We start from the raw sequence: 18,783 nt of genomic DNA, 5'->3' as shown, positions 1-18,783 counted from the left end.
TTAATATCACTTGTCTTCTCCGCCAAATTTCAATAACCTTAAATGGTTCAAAATTTACTTCATACTTCATTTGAAGAATAAATAGGTTTTTTTAAAATCAAATTTAAGATGGTTTTTTCAACTATTTAAAATTGAAAAAGGTTTCATGCAACAGAGGCAAACATGCTTACAGGATTCTCAAGAAATATCATAAATATTTAAGAAACATTGGCACATGTCTATGACATTATTTTTTTTTTGATAGGAAACGACAAAGGGATATATTGATAAAAAGGAAGTACAAGAGAAGGATGAGGAATCCTCCCACCAAAGAAAAACAAAACTACAAGGAATCAAATACAAGAAAATACAAAGTAAAAACAAGCAAACTCTCTAGGTTAGGCCAACCCATTAGAATTACACACCGCTAAAACAATCAAATACATGTCTATGACATTATCAGAAGGAAACCTTATGGAAAGTTTGTTGTCTTTAACTCCTTGTGTACAGTCAGGGCAAAATTTTCATTTGGAATGACATTGTGTAATACAGATTCTGTTGTTGAACTACCTACTTTCATTTATTGTTGCAGACTGTACGTCATGAACAAGATTCAAATGAAGTGAATTTTGATATTTCAGAACTGAATTTGCAGCACTCATCAAAGATTGAACAGGTAACAAATAAAAACTGATTTGTTGGTACTTTTACCAATTAAATGGGCAGTTTTTCTAATAAAAAAATAATAATAAGAGACTGTACTTGAGACATAATTTTCAATCATCAGCATCATATAGATTATATCATTCCTGTCAATTTAACTTCAATACTTAAGAACTCTTTATTTTTCCTGTGAAAAAACTGTGCAAATTCTGAATATAATTTTTATATATTTTCAAAATTGTACAACAGGTCACTTATATACAATGGGAACAACCTAGGAAAGGAAGATTTACAGCTATAATATGCCTAAATCACAATTAGAAATCAAGGAGAAAAATTTGTACAAAAAGAAAAGCCAAACTAGGAATCTATCTAGATAAAAATGAATCAATCAGCCTAGAATCAAGTAAGAAAATAGAAAAATTCTGAAGGTTGACTACACACAATCTCCCTCAAGCTGGTTCAAAGATGTCTTACCATACTTAGCTTGCTTACTAGAGAGTGAAACACTTATTTTGACAAGCCTTTTGTGAGAACATCTACTAATTGCTTGTGTTATCACAAGTAGAATACACATTAAACCTCTCTCTAATTTTTCCTTACTGAAGTGTCAATAAATTTCAATATCCTCGATCCTATCATGTTGAGTCAGGCTATGAGCAATCCTAATAGTTGCCTTGTTGCCATAATATAGCCTCATAGGATATGCTTTTTTCCATCCACGATCCTGTTAGAAGAATTCTCAGCCATAGTAACTCACAAATTCTGTGTTATGACTCTAAATTCAGCTTTAGCACTTGGCCTAGTTATAACAATTTGCTTTTTTCTTCTCCAAGTCACCAGATTACCTTCAATTAGAGTGCAATACCCTAAAGTAGACCTCCTACCATCAATGGATCTAGTTTGGTGTATATCTGTGTAAGCCTTTGCTTATTGGTGATCATTCTTGGAAAACAGAAAACCCTTCTCAGGTGTTCCATTAAAGTACCTCGGAATCTTAAAAATTGCCTCTATGTGAGCCTCACTTGGTGAGTTCATCAATTGGCTAGCTACACTGACCACAAAAGCAATCTACTTCCCAACCAATCTTTGATATTATCCTTTGTCAATTGGTTTGCTCTCAACACAAGCTCCTAACCTATGGTTTGGCTCAATCAAAGAATCACTTAGATTGCACCCCATCATTCCAACCTCCTTTAGAAGGTCTAACACATACTTTCTTTGTGATAGAAAGATCACTCTTTGTGACCTTGCAATCTTGATTCCCAAAAAATACCTCAATGCCCGAAGATCCTTAATCTCAAACTCTTAAGCCATAAGTTGCTTCAGATTTTCCATCTCATGCATGTTGTTGCTAGTTAAGATAATATCATCTACATACACTATAAGAATGGATATCTTCCATTCTTAAAGTTTCTAAAAAACTTAGTATGGACACCTTGACTTTGACAATATGGTGTGAATCTTTCAAAATAGGCTCTAGGTTGTTGATTGAGGCCATAGAGGGATGTTTTAAGCTTGTAAACCTTTCCATTTCCATACATCTCTTCTAAACCAAGTGGGGTCCAAATACACTTCTTCCTCCAATTCACCATGTAGAAATGCATTTTTTATATTCAACTTATATGGTGGTCATTCTAGATTGCAACAAAAGATAACAATACTCTTATTGAATTCATCTTAGCAATTAGGGTAAAAGTCTTTAGATCGTTAATTTCATAAGTTTGTGTGAAACCTTTTTCCACAAGTCTTGCCTTATATCTTTCAATTGATTATCGGGCCTACGCTTCATAGTAAAAATGTCACACCCCAAATTCTAAAATTATGGTTTAATTATAATATTAAAGGGTTAGCCCATAAGTCTAGGATTTGAAATGTGAATTAATAGATAATCTTTGTAATATAATATGCTAATAATTTATTTTTCATATTAAAAAATCCTACTTCTATTGTATAGGTAAAAACCAAAAGATTTTTATTTTTTTATATTTTATTTCTAATACTTATTTATTCATGATTGCATATTAATTATTTTTTTTAATAATAATAGTATTAAACTTTATTTTACAAGTTTCCAATTTAAAATTTCTTTTTGTTCAAAAATATAGATAACATGGTTTAATGGATGGAAAGTTTTTAGATACGCCTGCATGTTGTCTTAGTTGTGCAAAAATTTCACTAAGTATAGGGAATAAGCTATTTTTTAAAGTTTTAAAATTTAAGATAAAAAGTAGTAGATTTTGTTGTTTTCTTGTTGGTGATACTCAAAATAATTTATTTGGAATTTTTTATCTTTGATAATTAACTTAGGCGAACTTTTTTTTGAAGAAATTCAATAAAAACTTTTAAATTATAACTAAAATAAAATAAAAAAATTCAGATTTAATTTAATTGGAATTAGCTTCTAAAAGTATTTTTATTGGATTCAAATTGGGAGTATTCCATTATTTGTACATTGCAAACTTAAAATAAATGGAGACATAAAAGACAAAATAATAAATAAAGACATTTGCTTATGCAAATATAGTGCCAAGGAAATAACTATGTTGGGATGTTGAGTAAAAGGTAACTAAAACTTAGGTAACTAGGTTGGGAGATATGCCACTTAAGCTACGCACCTTTTAAGTTGTGCACCTTAGGTTTAGAAATCCTGTGCACCACTTAAGTTGTGCACCTTAGGATTAAAAATAAAATCTTACGCACCACTTAAGTTATGCACCTTAGGATTAAAAATCCTACGTACCACTTAGGTTGCACACCTTAGCATTAGAAATTTAGCGCACCACTTAAGTTGCACATATTAGGTTTAAAAATCTTGTGCAACACTTAATTTGTACACCTTATATTTAAAATCCTACACACTTTTACTAGAGCGCCCTAACTTGATGCTCCTCAACTTGGCACATCTAGTAGTAGAACTTCATTTTTTTTTTTCATATTTATTTATTTATTATTATTATTATTATTCTTTCCTTTTCTAGGTTCTTGTTTTTTCACCCATTTTTCACTTTCTAAAACACTTAAAATTCGTTCTTAAACTTCCATTGAAGACTTTTAAACCTTAGAAACTTATTCATAACTGAAACATGAATTCTAATAATCAAAATCAATTTATACATTTTAAAAAACACATGAACCCTCAACTAGATTCATATATACAACAATTAGTTTACATAATCAATAATTATAGTTTTCATCATCTTTTAATATACAGGACCAATGAGTATAAAACACTTAAAATACAAAAAAGATTCATTTTGAACATAGCCAACAAAATATTCTCAGTCTTGACATAATTTTTCAAGGGTTCTTCACTAGTTATAACCCTTTAATTGGGTTTGAAAAATTCTTTTTAGAAAATAAAGGGAAAGCTAAAGCTCAGTAGAGAAGCATATAGTAAAAAAAAACTTGTAAAAAATCTTTCAATATTCTTCAATAGCAACACCCCAAAATTCATTCAAAAACATGAATCTTCATTGATACATACATATATATCAACAACCACTTGTTTTTAACTCAAATATACCTTTCAAGGGACTTCCCGGTATCTAATCGAATAACATTTCTTTTGTTGTCATGGTACCTGATTTTAGGGACTCTCACCCAAGGACATACATTTATGCCCCTTATTATATTCACTCATGGATCTTCCTGGAGATGTTTTGGGTCTTTTATCATAGGGTACTTTACCCTTCTTCCTTCTAGGGACCATTCTCCCCTATTATTGGTTTTCAAGCCACCTATTACGGTGCCTTAAAACTGAATTTTTTTTTAGTGCCTTAAGCACTTTCCATGTTGCTCATGTTGTACATTAAGTTGGTTCTACAAAAATAGAGTACATCACAAATAACACTATATCTTTACCATGAGCAACAATTCTTAGTATATCAATCATTATGCATTTCTTTCAATTATTATAGATAATAAGAATATCCTCATACATGCATCCAACTTGTTAAATTATTTCATATCTCAACCATCATTCACTGTATCAATCAAATATATAAATTTTCAATGATATACAACAACTCATTTTTAGCTCAAATATACCTTTCAAGGGACTTCCATGTACCTTACCGAATAACACTTCTTTTGTAATCACAGTACCTATATTTTAGGGACTCTCACCTAGGGATATATGTCTATACTCCCTATTATATCCACCCATGGATCTTCCCAAGGATGTTTTGGGTTTTTCATCCTCAGGTACTTTACCCTTCTTCTTTTAAGGACTTTCACCCAGGGACCAGTCCCCATTATTATTGGTTTTCAAGCAAACCATTATGGTGTCTTACAATTGAATTTTTTTTAGTGCTTTCAACACTCTCCATATTGCTTATGCTATATATTAGGTTAGTTCCAGCAAGATAGAGTATATCACAAATAACATAATATATCCCTACCATGTGCAATAATTCTTAGCATATCAGTCATCATGTTCTTCATTCAATTGTCTTAGATAATCAGAATATCCTGATATAGGCATAATCGAACTTGTTAAATCATTTCATAGCCCAACCATCATTTGAAGTATCAATTAAATATTAAATTTTCAATTCACCAAATTTCTAAAAAAACAGAGTTTTTTTAAAATCAAAACTTCTCTATCTATCATGTAATTTAATTCTTCTCTACTTTCAGCTTTGTTTCCTTTGGTTTATTTCCCTTCTAAGAGTAGATCTAAGCTTTCAGAAACATTTATGTGTTTTCTTTATTTTTCTAGTTTAAAACTACCCATTAGAAATATATCTTCAGGTTAGTAGCTTACTGATCTCTTATTGCTGCTACTTGCCACTCAACCAGTCATCCTAGGTCTCTCTAAGTTTCCCTTTCCTCACACTTATTCCAACCCCTTTTTAATAGAATCTTGAAAGAACAAATGGCTTCTATAACAACTAAGTAAAATAGAGAAAATTAGCTGAATTTCCAATGACACTGTTGGCAGATCAAATCAAATCAGATTTGATTTGATTAGGAGATTTGAATTAGTCAAAGTTATTTATTCTAGATTTGGTCGTTATTTCCAGCTGTTGAGATTTGGTTTTAAAATTGCTTTTAATTTCAAATAAAGTCAGATTGTGGTCTGTATCAATTTTCAGTGATCCTAGGAGTGTTTTTAGGGATTTGTTGTTAGTCCTTGGTCGTCCCTAGTCTTTTTAAATGTATTACATTCAATTGAATAAAATAATGCAACATTAGTATTCAAACTGTGTTTAGACAAAAAATTAAACAAACAACCGACTAAGTTACCAACTTGGTGTTGTTGAGAAATTCCACTGTTGTTAAACATCTTTAAACTACTTTTCAGTTAGTTTAACATGTTAATTACCAAATTAACCATGTTCCCTTAATTTAGTAACTAAACAATTCACTAAATAAGTCATTAATCTTCAATAAACTAAACAAATCTATATTGACTTTTAATAATACTCAGGTCATTACAAAACACTCATTTACATCCAATAGGTCTCTTCCTAGAAGGAATACTCCTAAGTATCATTTTTATCCAAGGCTTTCATTTCCTCTTGAATTGCCTCACTCCACTTGGGAACAAGAAGAGCTTCCTATATACTTTTAGGAATAGACACAATTGAAAGATTACTAATAAAGGCTTTAAAAGAGGGCTTTAGTATATGATAAGAAATAAAGTTGCTTATGAGGCGTTGTGCACAAGATCTAACACCTTTCCTAAGAGCAATAGGCAAATTAAGATTTGAGATTGTCACAATGGGATCAATCAAGCAAGATTCAAAGAAATAACAAATGGAGTAGGACAAGGTTCAGAGTTACTTGTGTTTTCTAGAGCCACTATGTTCAAATCAAAAGATTAGCAATTTTTCTTGGACTTGTGTCTTCAGGAATACACCTGCAGCTCATGAGGCTTTTCAATTTCTGCTTCCTTTTCCCTCACACCCAACTAATCATTAGTTGAAACTTTTTCATTGTTAATTTCAGTTGTGGGTAAGGTAGAAGGTGGCTATAATATACGCACAGGATCAGTAGCAAGTCTTGGTATCACCTCACCGTCCCAAAAATAATCTTCCACACTCTTGCTTTCTCCTTGAAGAAAAGTTTAGGAGAAATAGAGTTGTCACTCAAAGAAAGTGACATCCATAGTAATGAAAAGCTTCTTAATTGGAGGATGAAACACTTATGCCCTTTTTGAGTAGGAAAATAGCCAAGGAAGACACACTTAAGTGACCTAGGATTAAGCTTTACTTTGATCATGCTTATGGATATTAACAAATGTTGTGTAATTAAAAACTTTTGGTGGAAGTGTGTCAAACAAACGAAAAGCTTCAAAAATTAGTTTAGAAGTTCATAGGTATCTTAAAATTGAGGACTTTGGTCGACATTCTGTTGATGAGATAATAGGTTGTTAAGATAACCTCTCCTCATAAATATTTAGGCACTCCCGTGGTAAAAACAAACTTGTGTAGTATCAAGCAAATGTCTATTTTTCCTCTCAGTCATTGCATTCTGTTAAGGGGTATCAACATAAGATGTTTGACAAATAATCCCATTCTCACTCAAGTAGGTACCCAAGATTAGATGTTTGTAAAGCAAGGTTGCGGTTTTTTGGGCCTTTGTGCTTTTTTGATTTTTGGGTCTCTTTGTATACATTGTGTATACTTTCTCTTTTTAATACACTCTATTTTATCTATCAACATAAAAAGATAAAAAAAATCTCCTCCATTATCTGTTCAAAAAACCTAAAGTTTAGCTTGAAATTGGTTTTAAATCATTTTATGGAAGGTTTGGAACACTCTACTAGTTTTAGATTTTTCTTTAAGAAGGTAGAACCAATATACATAGGCATGGTTATCTATAAAAGCAAGAAACCACTTAGTCGTTGATGCATTTGTCACATGTGAAGGTCCATAAATGTCGCAATGTACAAGTAAAAAAGGTTGTGATGGACTATAGGTTTGGATAATGAGCATGATGATGTGGTAATTCACATATTTCACATTGAAAATCATAAACCTTTTTATTCTTAAATAAAGTTAGGTATAAAACCTTCAACTATAGAAAACTTGGATGTCCTAATCTATAATTCCCTGATTTAATTTCATCCTCACAGGACAAAGAGGTACCACCATGACTAGATTGGGATAAACATCCTAAAACATCTAAGTCCTCCTTGAAGTAATAGTCTATCTACCTTTTCAACATTGCCAATCTTTTTTCTTGTACATAGGTCATGAAATTCACAATGGGTAGGAAAAAATTTAGCCACACAATTAAGATCCTTCGTCAATTTGTTAATTGAAAGAAGATTGCAAGCTAGTTGAGGAACATGTAACATTGAATTTAGGACTAGGTGTTTAGAAATAGTAATAGAACGCTTTCCAGCAATAGAAGAAAAAAACTCATCAACAATTTTAAATTTTTTCCTACCCGAGCAAGTGAAATAAGTAAAAAACAAACTTGACATACTAGTAATGTGATCAGTTGCCCCTAAATCTATGAACCAAGGGATAGAATTTCTCAAGGTCACTTTCAAAGTAGATAAAAATTACCTATTTAGGCTATTGGACAAGGAAGAAGGGTTAGAAGAGAAGTATGCCTCATTGATGAACCTACATAGTTGTTCTAATTGTAGATGACACCATTTTTTAGAGTGTCAGATGACAACATTTTCTTCTCTAAAGCCTTTCCGGAACATCTACAAAACCTCAAGCTAATCCTTTTGGTTTTTGGGCAAGTATCAGGTTTGAAAATCAATTTAGAAAAAAACACCTTTTTAGGTATTAATACAAGCCAAGAGTTGTTGTCTAATTTGGCTTTGATCCTTGATTGCAAAGTGTCAGAGTGTTGTCTTATCTGGGTCTTCCCTTAGAAGGGAACCCAAAGACAATAGGTTTTTGAGATCCAATGGTTGAAAGAATCTCAAGGAGGTTGGATGGGTAGAAAAAAGCTTTTTTGCTCTGGGAGGAAGGATTACCTTAATCCAGTCAAGTTTGTCTTACATCTCTAGTTATTTCCTTTCCCTCTTCAAGATCCCAGTATTAGTAGCCTCAAATATTGAGAAAATGCAAAGGGATTTCCTCTAGTTAGGGGTGAGGGAAAGGAAGAAAGATCACTTTATCAAGTGGGATGTTGTTTATAGGCCAAAGGAGTTAGGAGGTTTGGGTTTCAGGAAGACTTCCTTGAGAAATAATGCTCTCTTAAGGAAATGGCTTTTGGAGGTTCCCTAGGGAAAGCAGTGGTCTTTGGCATCAGGTTATTGTATCTATGGGACACATCCTAATGAATGGGACGCTGACATGGTGGTTAGATAGTCATATCGATGCCCTTGGAAGCCTTTTTTTTTTTTATAGACAATGGCAGATTGAATTAAGAAAATGCCAAAATAGGGGGCACACCTTATTTATACAAGTAGTATACAAAAAGAGTCAAACCAAGCCACAGAAAAGAAAGAAAAAACCTAGAGAGAGAGAAAGCTAGCCATAATGCCAATCACCCAAAAAATTCAGAGAAAATGAAAAGTCTAATTCCAAAAACTGTTGAAACCGCTTTAAAAATGAGCGAAAAAAGAGGTTCCTCAAACTTTGGTCTGACAACTCTTTTTCTTAAAACGTTCTTTGGTTTCATTCTCCCCAAATATACCAGAAAAGACAAATTCGAGCCAATCTCCAAACTGCTCTTTTCTTCTTCCCTAACCCCTTAACTTTCCATTCTAGGAGAAGATTTCTCACTAAAGCCGGGAACACCCACACCAGTCTGAAAGATGTTAACAGAAAAGTCTATAGCTTCCTTGTCGTACCACAATGAATCAAAATGTGGTCCACCGATTCTTCATTGTCTTTACAAAGGCTGCACCTATTGACCATGGACCACTTCTCTTCATTAACATGTCTACTTTTAAAATTTTCCGTCAAACTATTTCCTAAGCAATAAAACGAGTTCTAAGAGGAGTCTATGAACCCCAAATCTCTTTGGCTAGGAATAAAAAACTATTTTCAGCCCTTAAAGACTGACAATATGATTTGACACTAAGCTTTCCTCTCCCATCATTCTTCCATACTAAGGAATCCTCCCATTCCTAAACCTTTACCGTAGAAATATGTTCCGAAAAATGAGTCTCCAATTCCTAATCTTGGAAAAATATTCTAAAGTGCACCTGCCAACAACCGCCTCCATCCCCTTGCCTCCCCTATAGGTCAGCCATTGAAGCAAATTTATGGGCTGCAATCTTGAACAGCATAAAAAAAACATCCTTCAACTTAGAAATCCCAATCTCACCAAAAACTCATGTGTCTACCATTTCCAATATGGATACTAGTTCTAAGAAAGAATTCCTCCTAACCTTTTCTAATGTCTTTCCAAAGGCACAACTCATAAGAATCCCTCACCTCTCTAGTGGTCCAACCCCCTTCCAACTCCCTAAATTTTCCAACAATGACTTTCCTTCAAGAACTCTCCCTCTCAAGGGAAAACCTCCAAAACCATTTTCCTAATAAAGCTTGATTGAAACCCTCAAAGTGCCTTAACTCCAACCTTTCATGCTTCTTATCTTTACACATAACTGACCAACTTAGCATGTGGATCTTCCCCTTCTCCTCCATATCACCCCATAAAAACTCTCTTTGAATTCTCTCCAATCTGATTCTCACTTTCTTTGGGATTATAAAAAGCGACATAAAATAGATTAGAAGATTTGAAAGAGTGCACTTAATAAGGATGAGTCTTCTTCCTTTGGACAAGTATTCTTTTTTCCAAGTAGCCAATTTCCTCTTGAATCTCTCCTCTATAACGTCCCAAACTTTACACGGTTTATGAGGGACTTCAAGGGGTAGACCTAAATAAGTAGTAGGTAGTTTCCCTACTTTATACCCAAATAATGTAGATGCTCTGTCCACATCCTCTGTGCCCCCCAATGGAATAATTTCATTTTTTTGCAAGTTTATTTTTAGGCCTGACACCACTTCGAAACAAGTAACAACCCACTTCTAAAACTTCCGTTGATCTTCATTATCCTTGCAAAAGAGAAGAGTATCGTCTGCAAACAACAAGTGAGAGACATTAACCTCGTCTCTACCTTTCCCTACTACCTTAAATCCCCTAATAAATCCTCCTTCTTAAACCATAGCAATTAAATTGCTGAAAACTTCCATATTCAACACAAACAAATAAGGTGAAAGTGGGTCCTCCTGCCTCAGGCCTCTATACATTGAGAAGAAATTTGTAGGAGTGCCATTGACTAAAATTGCCATTTTCACAATTGAAATGTAGGAAAAAATCCACTTTCGCCACTTAGAACTGAATCCCATTTTCTCTAAAATTGATAGAAGGAATTTCCAATTTACATGATCGTAAGCTTTTTCAATGTCCAATTTGCATACTAAACCTGCACTAGAACTTCATTTCCTTGAGTCAATCGCCTCATTAGCTGCCAAGGTTGTGTCTAGAATCTATCTACTCCCCATAAAAGCGTTTTGGTTGTTCAACACCACTTTTCCAATCACCCTTTTCAGCCTGTTAGCTAGGACTGTTGCAATAATTTTATAAAGACTCCCCACAAGACTAATAGGCTCGAAATCCTACACATCACTAGCCCCACCTTTCTTTGAGATAAGAACTAAGAAGGTTGCGTTAAAGCTTCGAAATACATTATCCTGCGTATGGAGTTTCTCGAACACCTACATCACTCCCCTCCTCCTCCCCCAACTATAGGCCAACAGGACTTCTAGAAAGCTAGTGAAAAACCATCCAACCTTGGCACCTTGTCACCCTCCAAATAGTTACCTCCTTCTCTGAAAATAACCCCTTTAAGGCCTTATTATTAGAGGAGTCAAGATTTCTAAACAGCTCTAAATCCTCAACAGGTCTTCTTACTTGAGTTTCTTCAAAATGTATTTGAAGTAGGATCCAATTCCCTCTTTAAGCTCCTCCTCTTTATCCAAACGAACACTCCTGACCATAAGGCTACTGATAAAATTTCCCCTTCTCCTTGCATTAGTCGTGCAATGAAAGAACTTGGTATTATTGTCTCATTCCTTCAGCCATAAAGCCCTTGATTTCTACCTCTAGGAAGTTTCTTCGAGGATGGCGAAGTGACTATACTCATCTCCAGTTGTCCACTGACTTCTCCTATCTTCCTCTGAGAGAGGTCTTAGCCTTTCTATAATGTCCCAATAGTTTAATTGCTCCAAGGTAGCATCCTTCCTAGCAGACACATTACCAAGGACCTCTTTATTCCATTTCTTTAGTTCGCATTTCAAAGCATGTAACTTCTTAGCAAGCACAAAGCTCGGTCTTCCCCTAAAATTGTAAGTCTACCACTAAAATCTTAACTCTTGGAAGGCTATTACACAAGTTTTTCAGGAGTTCTCCCCATATATCCCTCTAGTGGTGGGAAATAGGAAGAGAATCCGTTTTTAGGAAGATTTATGATATGGTGATCAACCTTTGTGCTCTCAATTCTCTGGTCTTTCTAGAGTTATTTCTGTAAAAAGCCTCACCATCTCAGTTGTCCTTGGAAATTTCTATCCACTCTCTTGGAATTTTAACTTCCATCGAAATCTCACTGATATAGAAATTGGTCTCCTTCAGAGACTCATGTCCTACCTTAGTTCAGTGTATTTTTCTCTTTCTACTGCAAATTCAAGAGTTTGGTCTTTGTACTCACCAAGCTTGTTTACTGTTAAATTTTTTTTCTTGTCCTTGTCAAATTTCTCAAATCCTATCCTATTCCTTCCGACCAAGTTTTTGTGGAGACTAAAAGCCCTTTTAAAGGTTAAGGCCCTTACTTGGTTAGTAGCACATGGGAAGGTAAACACCAATGACAAGCTACAATTATGAAGACCTTATAAATCCCTTTGCCCTCAATGGTGCATTCTATGCAAAGGAAATGGCGAATCGATTGACCATCTTTTTCTACATTGCCCCTTAACTATTACGCTTTGGCACAAGCTCTTCAATCTAGCAAGGTTGGATGGGTTCCACCAAGGAGTATTGGAGACATAATGATTATTGCATTTAGATGTTTAGGGAATTTAATTAGAGGCAAGACACTTTTGCAAATTGCTTGCCTTACTTTGTTGTGGATTTTGTAACAAGAGAGAAACGCTAGGATTTTTTAAGATAAGGGGAGATCAGAAGGGATGTTATGGGATTTACTTTATTTCTATTCCTCTCTTTGGGCCTTTTGTATTGTTGCTTTTAGAGGAATTCCTCTTAGTGTTTTACAACTCAACTGGACTACGGTTTATAATTCAAATGTTTGAATTAGTTGGGATTTATGTTTGTATAGTTTTCTATAAAGGGGTGTTTTCTTACTTTGATCAGTTTCTGTATTTTTTAGGGAAAGACCTCTCATCCTTCTTTTGTATCTTTACTTATATTAATATAATATACTTTGTTTTTGATAAAAAAAAATATATATAATTGTTCTAATTGTTCTTTGGTAAAGGGATTTGTTTTCTATCTTCTTGGGTTAATAGCAAAATCATTTGTATTTTTCTACTCAATAGCCAAAGTTGAAGCGTATGAAGCGGTAGAAATCAAGGCTGAATTGTCAATATTCAGTCTTCCCATCATCAACCTTCTTCTACTTTCTTTTCCTCCAACAAATACATAAACCTTTCTAAGTGATGGAAGAGGTTCTTTGCTAAGAACTTGTCTACATACTTAATCCAAATCTGGATTTAAACCAACTAGAAATTTAAAGACCTCTATCATTCTTCCATTAAATAATTAATCAAGAATAAAGAAATAGTAAACTCCTTTGCAATGAAGACCTGCACCAAATTCAGACCTATGTCAACAATGAAGGCTAATCAATGGGGTTAACATAGGAGCCAAAAAATAAATAGAATTGCGCTTATGATTTATGCCAAAAAAACAACCACCATAAAGAGAACACCCAAGAAAATACCCAAAAACTCTAAGACAACTCTAATACCATGTGCAAATTCTCAATATAATTTTTATATCTCCTCAAAATTGTACAATAGGTCACTTATATACAATGGGAGCGACCTAGGGAAGGAAGATTTACAATTATAACATTCCTAAATTACAATAAGAAATCAAGGTAAAAAATTTGTACAAAAGAATTTAAAAAAAAAAAAGGCAAACTAGGAACTTATCAAAATATTGTCAGTCAGTGAAGCTAGAATCAAGGAAGTGAATTGAGTAAGAAAATAAAAATTTGAATATTGACTTTCCACAAATGTATATCATGGACTCTGAAGAAATTTGAGAGGAAAAAAAAAAAAATTCTCTTATTTTCACTGAACTTACGAACTAATTCTTGCATTGATATTTATGCATGAATGACTAAGGTCATCTGCCTTAAGAAAAAGAAATCTAATCTTTGATTTTAGGAGAAAGTCTCTCATAAAATCAGGAAATAAAATTAGAATAGGAAATAATTGTATGTAGTACAACTGATGGTACAACTGTACCTTCTAGATTTCCACATTCCCCCACAAGCTGGGTTGTAGATGTTGATCATTCCCAGCTTGGATCTCACGTCTTCAAAGTTTGTTTTAAATAGCGTCTTGATAAGTATGTTTGTTGTCTGGAGAGTTGTTGGAGCGTAAAACAATGAAATTGTCCTTTCTTCTATCTTCTCCTTAATAAAGTGAAAATCCATTTCAACGTGTTTTGTCCGATCATGATGGGTTCTTAGCGATACTTATGGCAACATGATTGTCACAGAACATCTTCATAGAATTTTCTACTGGAATTTTCAACTCATTTAGGAGTCTCTTTAACCATATTCCTTCACAAATTCTGTGTCATAGCTCTAAATTCTATTTCTGCACCACTCCAAGCTACAACAGATTGTTTCTTGCTTCGCCAAGTAACTAGATTCCCCCATGCATAGGTGCAATATCCTAAGGTTGATCTTCGATCAATTATGGAGCCAACCCAGTCTATATCTGAAAATTTTTTGATGTTTCTCTTCTATGTTATTTTGAAATAGTCTTTTTCCTGGAGTCATTTTGAGATATCTTAGAATATGATACATAGCTTTCATATGTTCCTCAATTGGATTGTTCATGAATTGACTAACTACGTTGATTGAAAAAACATTGTCCGGTCTTATGTGAGAGAGATAGATGAGTTTCCCTACAAGTCTTTGATATCTCCCTTTATCCATTGGAGCACTTCCTTTTATTGTTCCTAGTTTAGTAGTATAGTCTATAGGTGTGTCTGCAGGTTTACAACCAAGCATCCCAGTCTCTTTTAGCAAGTCTAGGACATACTTACGTTGGGAGACTGCAATACCTATTTTTTATCTAGCAATTTCCATCCTAAGAAAATATTTAAGATTCCCTAAGTCTTTAATTACAAATTAATGGGTAAGAAAACTCTTGAGCTTACCTATTTCTTCATCATGATCTCCAGTAAGGATTATGTCATCCACATAAACAGTGATAATGACAGTTCTTCCCTCAATAGTATGTTTTACAAATAGAGTGTAGTCAGACTGACACTAGGAGTAATCAAACCTCTTTACAGCCTTGGTGAAATGATCAAACCAAGCTTGAGGAGATTGCTTGATACCATATAGGGATTTTTTTAATCTACAAACTTCATTAATGTTTGTCTCAATCTTAAGATCTGAAGGAATTTCCATGTACACTTCTTCTTCTAAGTTACCATTGAGGAAGACATTCTTAATGTTTAGTTGATGAAAAGGTCAATCTCGATTAACAGCTAACGATAACAGAACACAAATTGTGTTCAATTTGGCAACTGGACAAAGGTTTCTTGGTAGTTAATTCTGTAGGACTACATAAATCCCTTAGCAACTCAACACTCCCATTTGCTTTGTACTTGACTATGAAGATCCACTTACTCCTGATTGGATTCTTTCCTTTTGGAAGTTCAGCAAGTTCCCATGTCCCATTCTTTTCAAGAGCTCGGATCTCTTCCTTAATGGTTGTCTTCCATTTAGGTATTTCTAGGGCTTCTTGGATATTGTTGGGAATTCGAATATCCGTAAGACTGGTAACAAAAGCTCGATAACTTGGTGACAAACTCTTATAAGAGCTAAAGTGATAAATTTGATGATTTATGCAAGATCTTACCCTTTTCCTTTTGGAAATTGGCAAATTGAGCTCATCGTCTTCCGACTTATTAGGATTAGAATCAATGTTACTTGAGTGTGTCTCTTTTGGGACTGAATTCGGTTCAATATCGTGTACTAGCTTGGGATGTGTTCACAACTCTATTTCTTCTTGAGACTTCTTCTTTTTCCTTGAGTAGACAATGAACTCATTGTTATTGATAGTTTGAGATTGGTTTAGGCAAAAAGGAGTACTTGGCTCGGTGTCTATGGATTTAGTAGTTTGGAGCGGGAGACTTGGAGTAGGAGAGATAGAATTAGAGTTGTGAACAATAACAGACTCAAGTGTTTGAAGTTCGGTCATGGTTTCTGTTTCCTAAAACTAGTATTCCTGAATTCTATTCTCCCCCTAAATATTGGTTTTGGAGTAATGAGATTGATTTTCAAAGAATGTCACATCTATGGAGGTGTAGAACTTTTTTATGATGGGAGAGTAACACTTATAGCCCTTTTGGTTTGGAGAGTATCCTAAGAAAATACACTTAGTGGCCTTGGGATCAAGCTTACTGTGATATTGTTGGGGAACATGAATAAAGGCTAAGCAACCAAATACCTTTGGTGGAATGGAGGAAATGAGCCAAGTCCTAGGGTATGCTTTAAGAAGGACTTTGCACGGTGTTTGGAAACTCAAGACACGAGAAGGCATTCTATTGATGAGATAGGTTGTAGTAAGTATAACTTCTCCCCAAAAATTCTTTAGGACATGGGAGGAGAGCATAAGGGCCCTTGCAACTTCTAACAAGTTTTAATTCTTTCTCTTGACTATCCCATGTTGTTGAGAAGTATCAATGCAAGAACTTTGATGAACTATACGTTCTTTTAATAAGAATTCCCCTAGGATAGAATTGAAATAATCTTTTGCATTATTAGTTTTCAACACGTGTATTTTGGCATGGAATGGGGCTTGGATCATGTTATAAAAACTTTTGAAAATTTGATCCACTTTTGATTTTTCTTTCATTAGGAATATCTAAGAACTTCTAGTATGATCATCTACAAATGACACGAACCATCTAGTCCTTGTTATGTTCTTTATCTTAAATGGCCCCCAAACATCACTATGTATCATGGAAAAAGGATGAGATGGTTTGTATGGTCAAATTGGATAGAGCTTGTGAACATGCTTGGATAATTAACAAATTTTACACTGAAAACCATCCAAGCTTTTAGTAAATAATGATGGAAAGAGTTTTTTGAGACATAAGAACCTAGGATGTCCTACACAATAGTGCCATAACATAACATCATTATCTTTATTAGAACTAAAGATAGAAAGAGACTGTTTTTCACCAATTGTCAGTTGAAGTTGTCTTTTAATATAATTAGTCACTTTGAAGATATAAAGTCCCAAACATACCTTAGCATTGTTAATTGTCTTCCCCAAATTTAAATCCTGAAAAACACAATGGTTTAGGAAAAATTTAGTGACACAATTCTTTTCTTAAGTGAATTTACTAATGGATAACAGATTGCAATCCAAGTTTGGAACCAAAAGAACATAATCAAAAGCTAGGTCCTTAGAGATGACAACAGGACCTGTACTAGCCACCTTTAAGAGAGAACCATCAACTATACGAACTGTATAATCCCCAAAACAAGGTGTATAATTTTGAAAAATGAAGAAGAAGACAACATGAATGATTAAAAGCACATCTAATTATGGAGTTTGAGATTAGGGATCTTGGGAATTTGGGATACCTTTTTGGTATCTATGGTGCAAGGGTTGTCTTTATGTCTTAAAAATGAAGGAGACGGGATTTTATTATATAATCTAGTTGATACTTCTGTTAGTCCAAGTCATTGTTCACGTGAAGATGGCCAAAAAACCTCTAGTGAATTTCAGAGGAATTCAATCTTGCAAGGTGACTCATTGACTTTCACCCACATATTCTAACAATAGCATATTACAAGTAGTGTGATTAGTCAGTTTATAAATGCTCCAACCTAGGTTCATTTGAAGATAGCTCAGAGGGTTTTAGGCGATTGAATCCAACATCTATAGGGTTCTTTTGTTTGCAAAACAAGGTGGTATGAGGTTGTACTCTTTTTAGGGATGGGTCTAATCTTGTAATTTGATATTATAAAAAACTCATTCACCTAGCTAGGCCAGTGGTGGCCAAATTCCTTTTAATGATGTTCAGCCACCCATGGCTAAACACCTTTAAAGGCATTTGACTCTTGTTGGCTGAATGTGCTTAAAGAAAATTTGTTTTCCTTCATTTCTTAGTGAAAAATTACACACCCTACCCCTGTTCATGTAAACTTGTTTTCCAATGAAATTATACAAAATTTAATGTAGAAAACAAAAGAAAGAGAAAGAAAAAGAAAACCCTTAATGGTTTGACTTTTTCAAATAATTCAACTAAATTAAATTTTTGTGAAGGAAAAAAATTGCATACCCACAACTTCGATAGCTGAGAAGGTCAAGGAAGATGGGAAAAGTCCTTTCATGATTTCTATGAGCTTTGTGGGTTGGAAGGAGAGGGATTTCAAATGGAATGAGGAAAATGACAGAAAATGATGAGTCTTTGAGATGAGGAAGATGTGGAAGAAGGTGAGCATTTGAGAGGGGGTTTTATGAGTTTTCAAAAATTTAAGGTGATGTATGGGTTTGGTGAGGTAGGTAAAGAATGGGTCTTAAGGGCAAAATAAGAGGTAAGATAGAATACCCCTTGGTAATATAGATAGATTGGAATCATCCTTCTTTTGTACTTATTTTTATCTATCAATAAATCTTTGTGTCGTTTCCAATCAAAAAAAAAAATATAGATAGATTGGAAAGTACAGGGAAATCAAGTTACACAAACCTAAACCTTAATTTATTTTCTTTTTCTCCTTTCTTCTTCCTTTTCTTTTTCCTGAATTTAACTAATCTCACAAGTTTTACTTCTAACATAGATTGCAATCACTAGCTAATAGAGGCTTTTTACTTGTTTAATGTGCCAGAGAATTTGGGATCTCGTTACTCAAGTGTACTTCCTGGTCAAGAATATTGTGTGGAAATATTTAACTGCTACTTCCCAGTCAAGAATATGGAATGGAAATATTTAACT

General features: G+C 34.0%; 1 protein-coding gene across 3 annotated transcripts in view; it reads left to right on the top strand.

The window, feature by feature from the left end:
• The window catches only part of LOC100852545 (integrin-linked protein kinase 1), a 76,693-nt gene that overhangs the window by 29,900 nt on the left and 28,010 nt on the right, over positions 1 to 18,783 (top strand). For all 3 annotated transcript variants that reach the window (XM_010662071.3, XM_010662072.3, XM_010662073.3), the window contains exon 4: positions 572 to 655. In XM_010662071.3, the coding sequence (XP_010660373.1) occupies positions 572 to 655 (84 nt within the window). The remainder of the gene's footprint in view (positions 1 to 571; positions 656 to 18,783) is intronic.

Source organism: Vitis vinifera, chromosome 14, assembly GCF_030704535.1.
Source record: "Vitis vinifera cultivar Pinot Noir 40024 chromosome 14, ASM3070453v1".
In the NCBI taxonomy this organism is placed as follows: domain Eukaryota; kingdom Viridiplantae; phylum Streptophyta; class Magnoliopsida; order Vitales; family Vitaceae; genus Vitis; species Vitis vinifera.
Note: the sequence above shows the minus strand (reverse complement) of the source record. Positions and strands in the feature narration are given on the sequence as shown.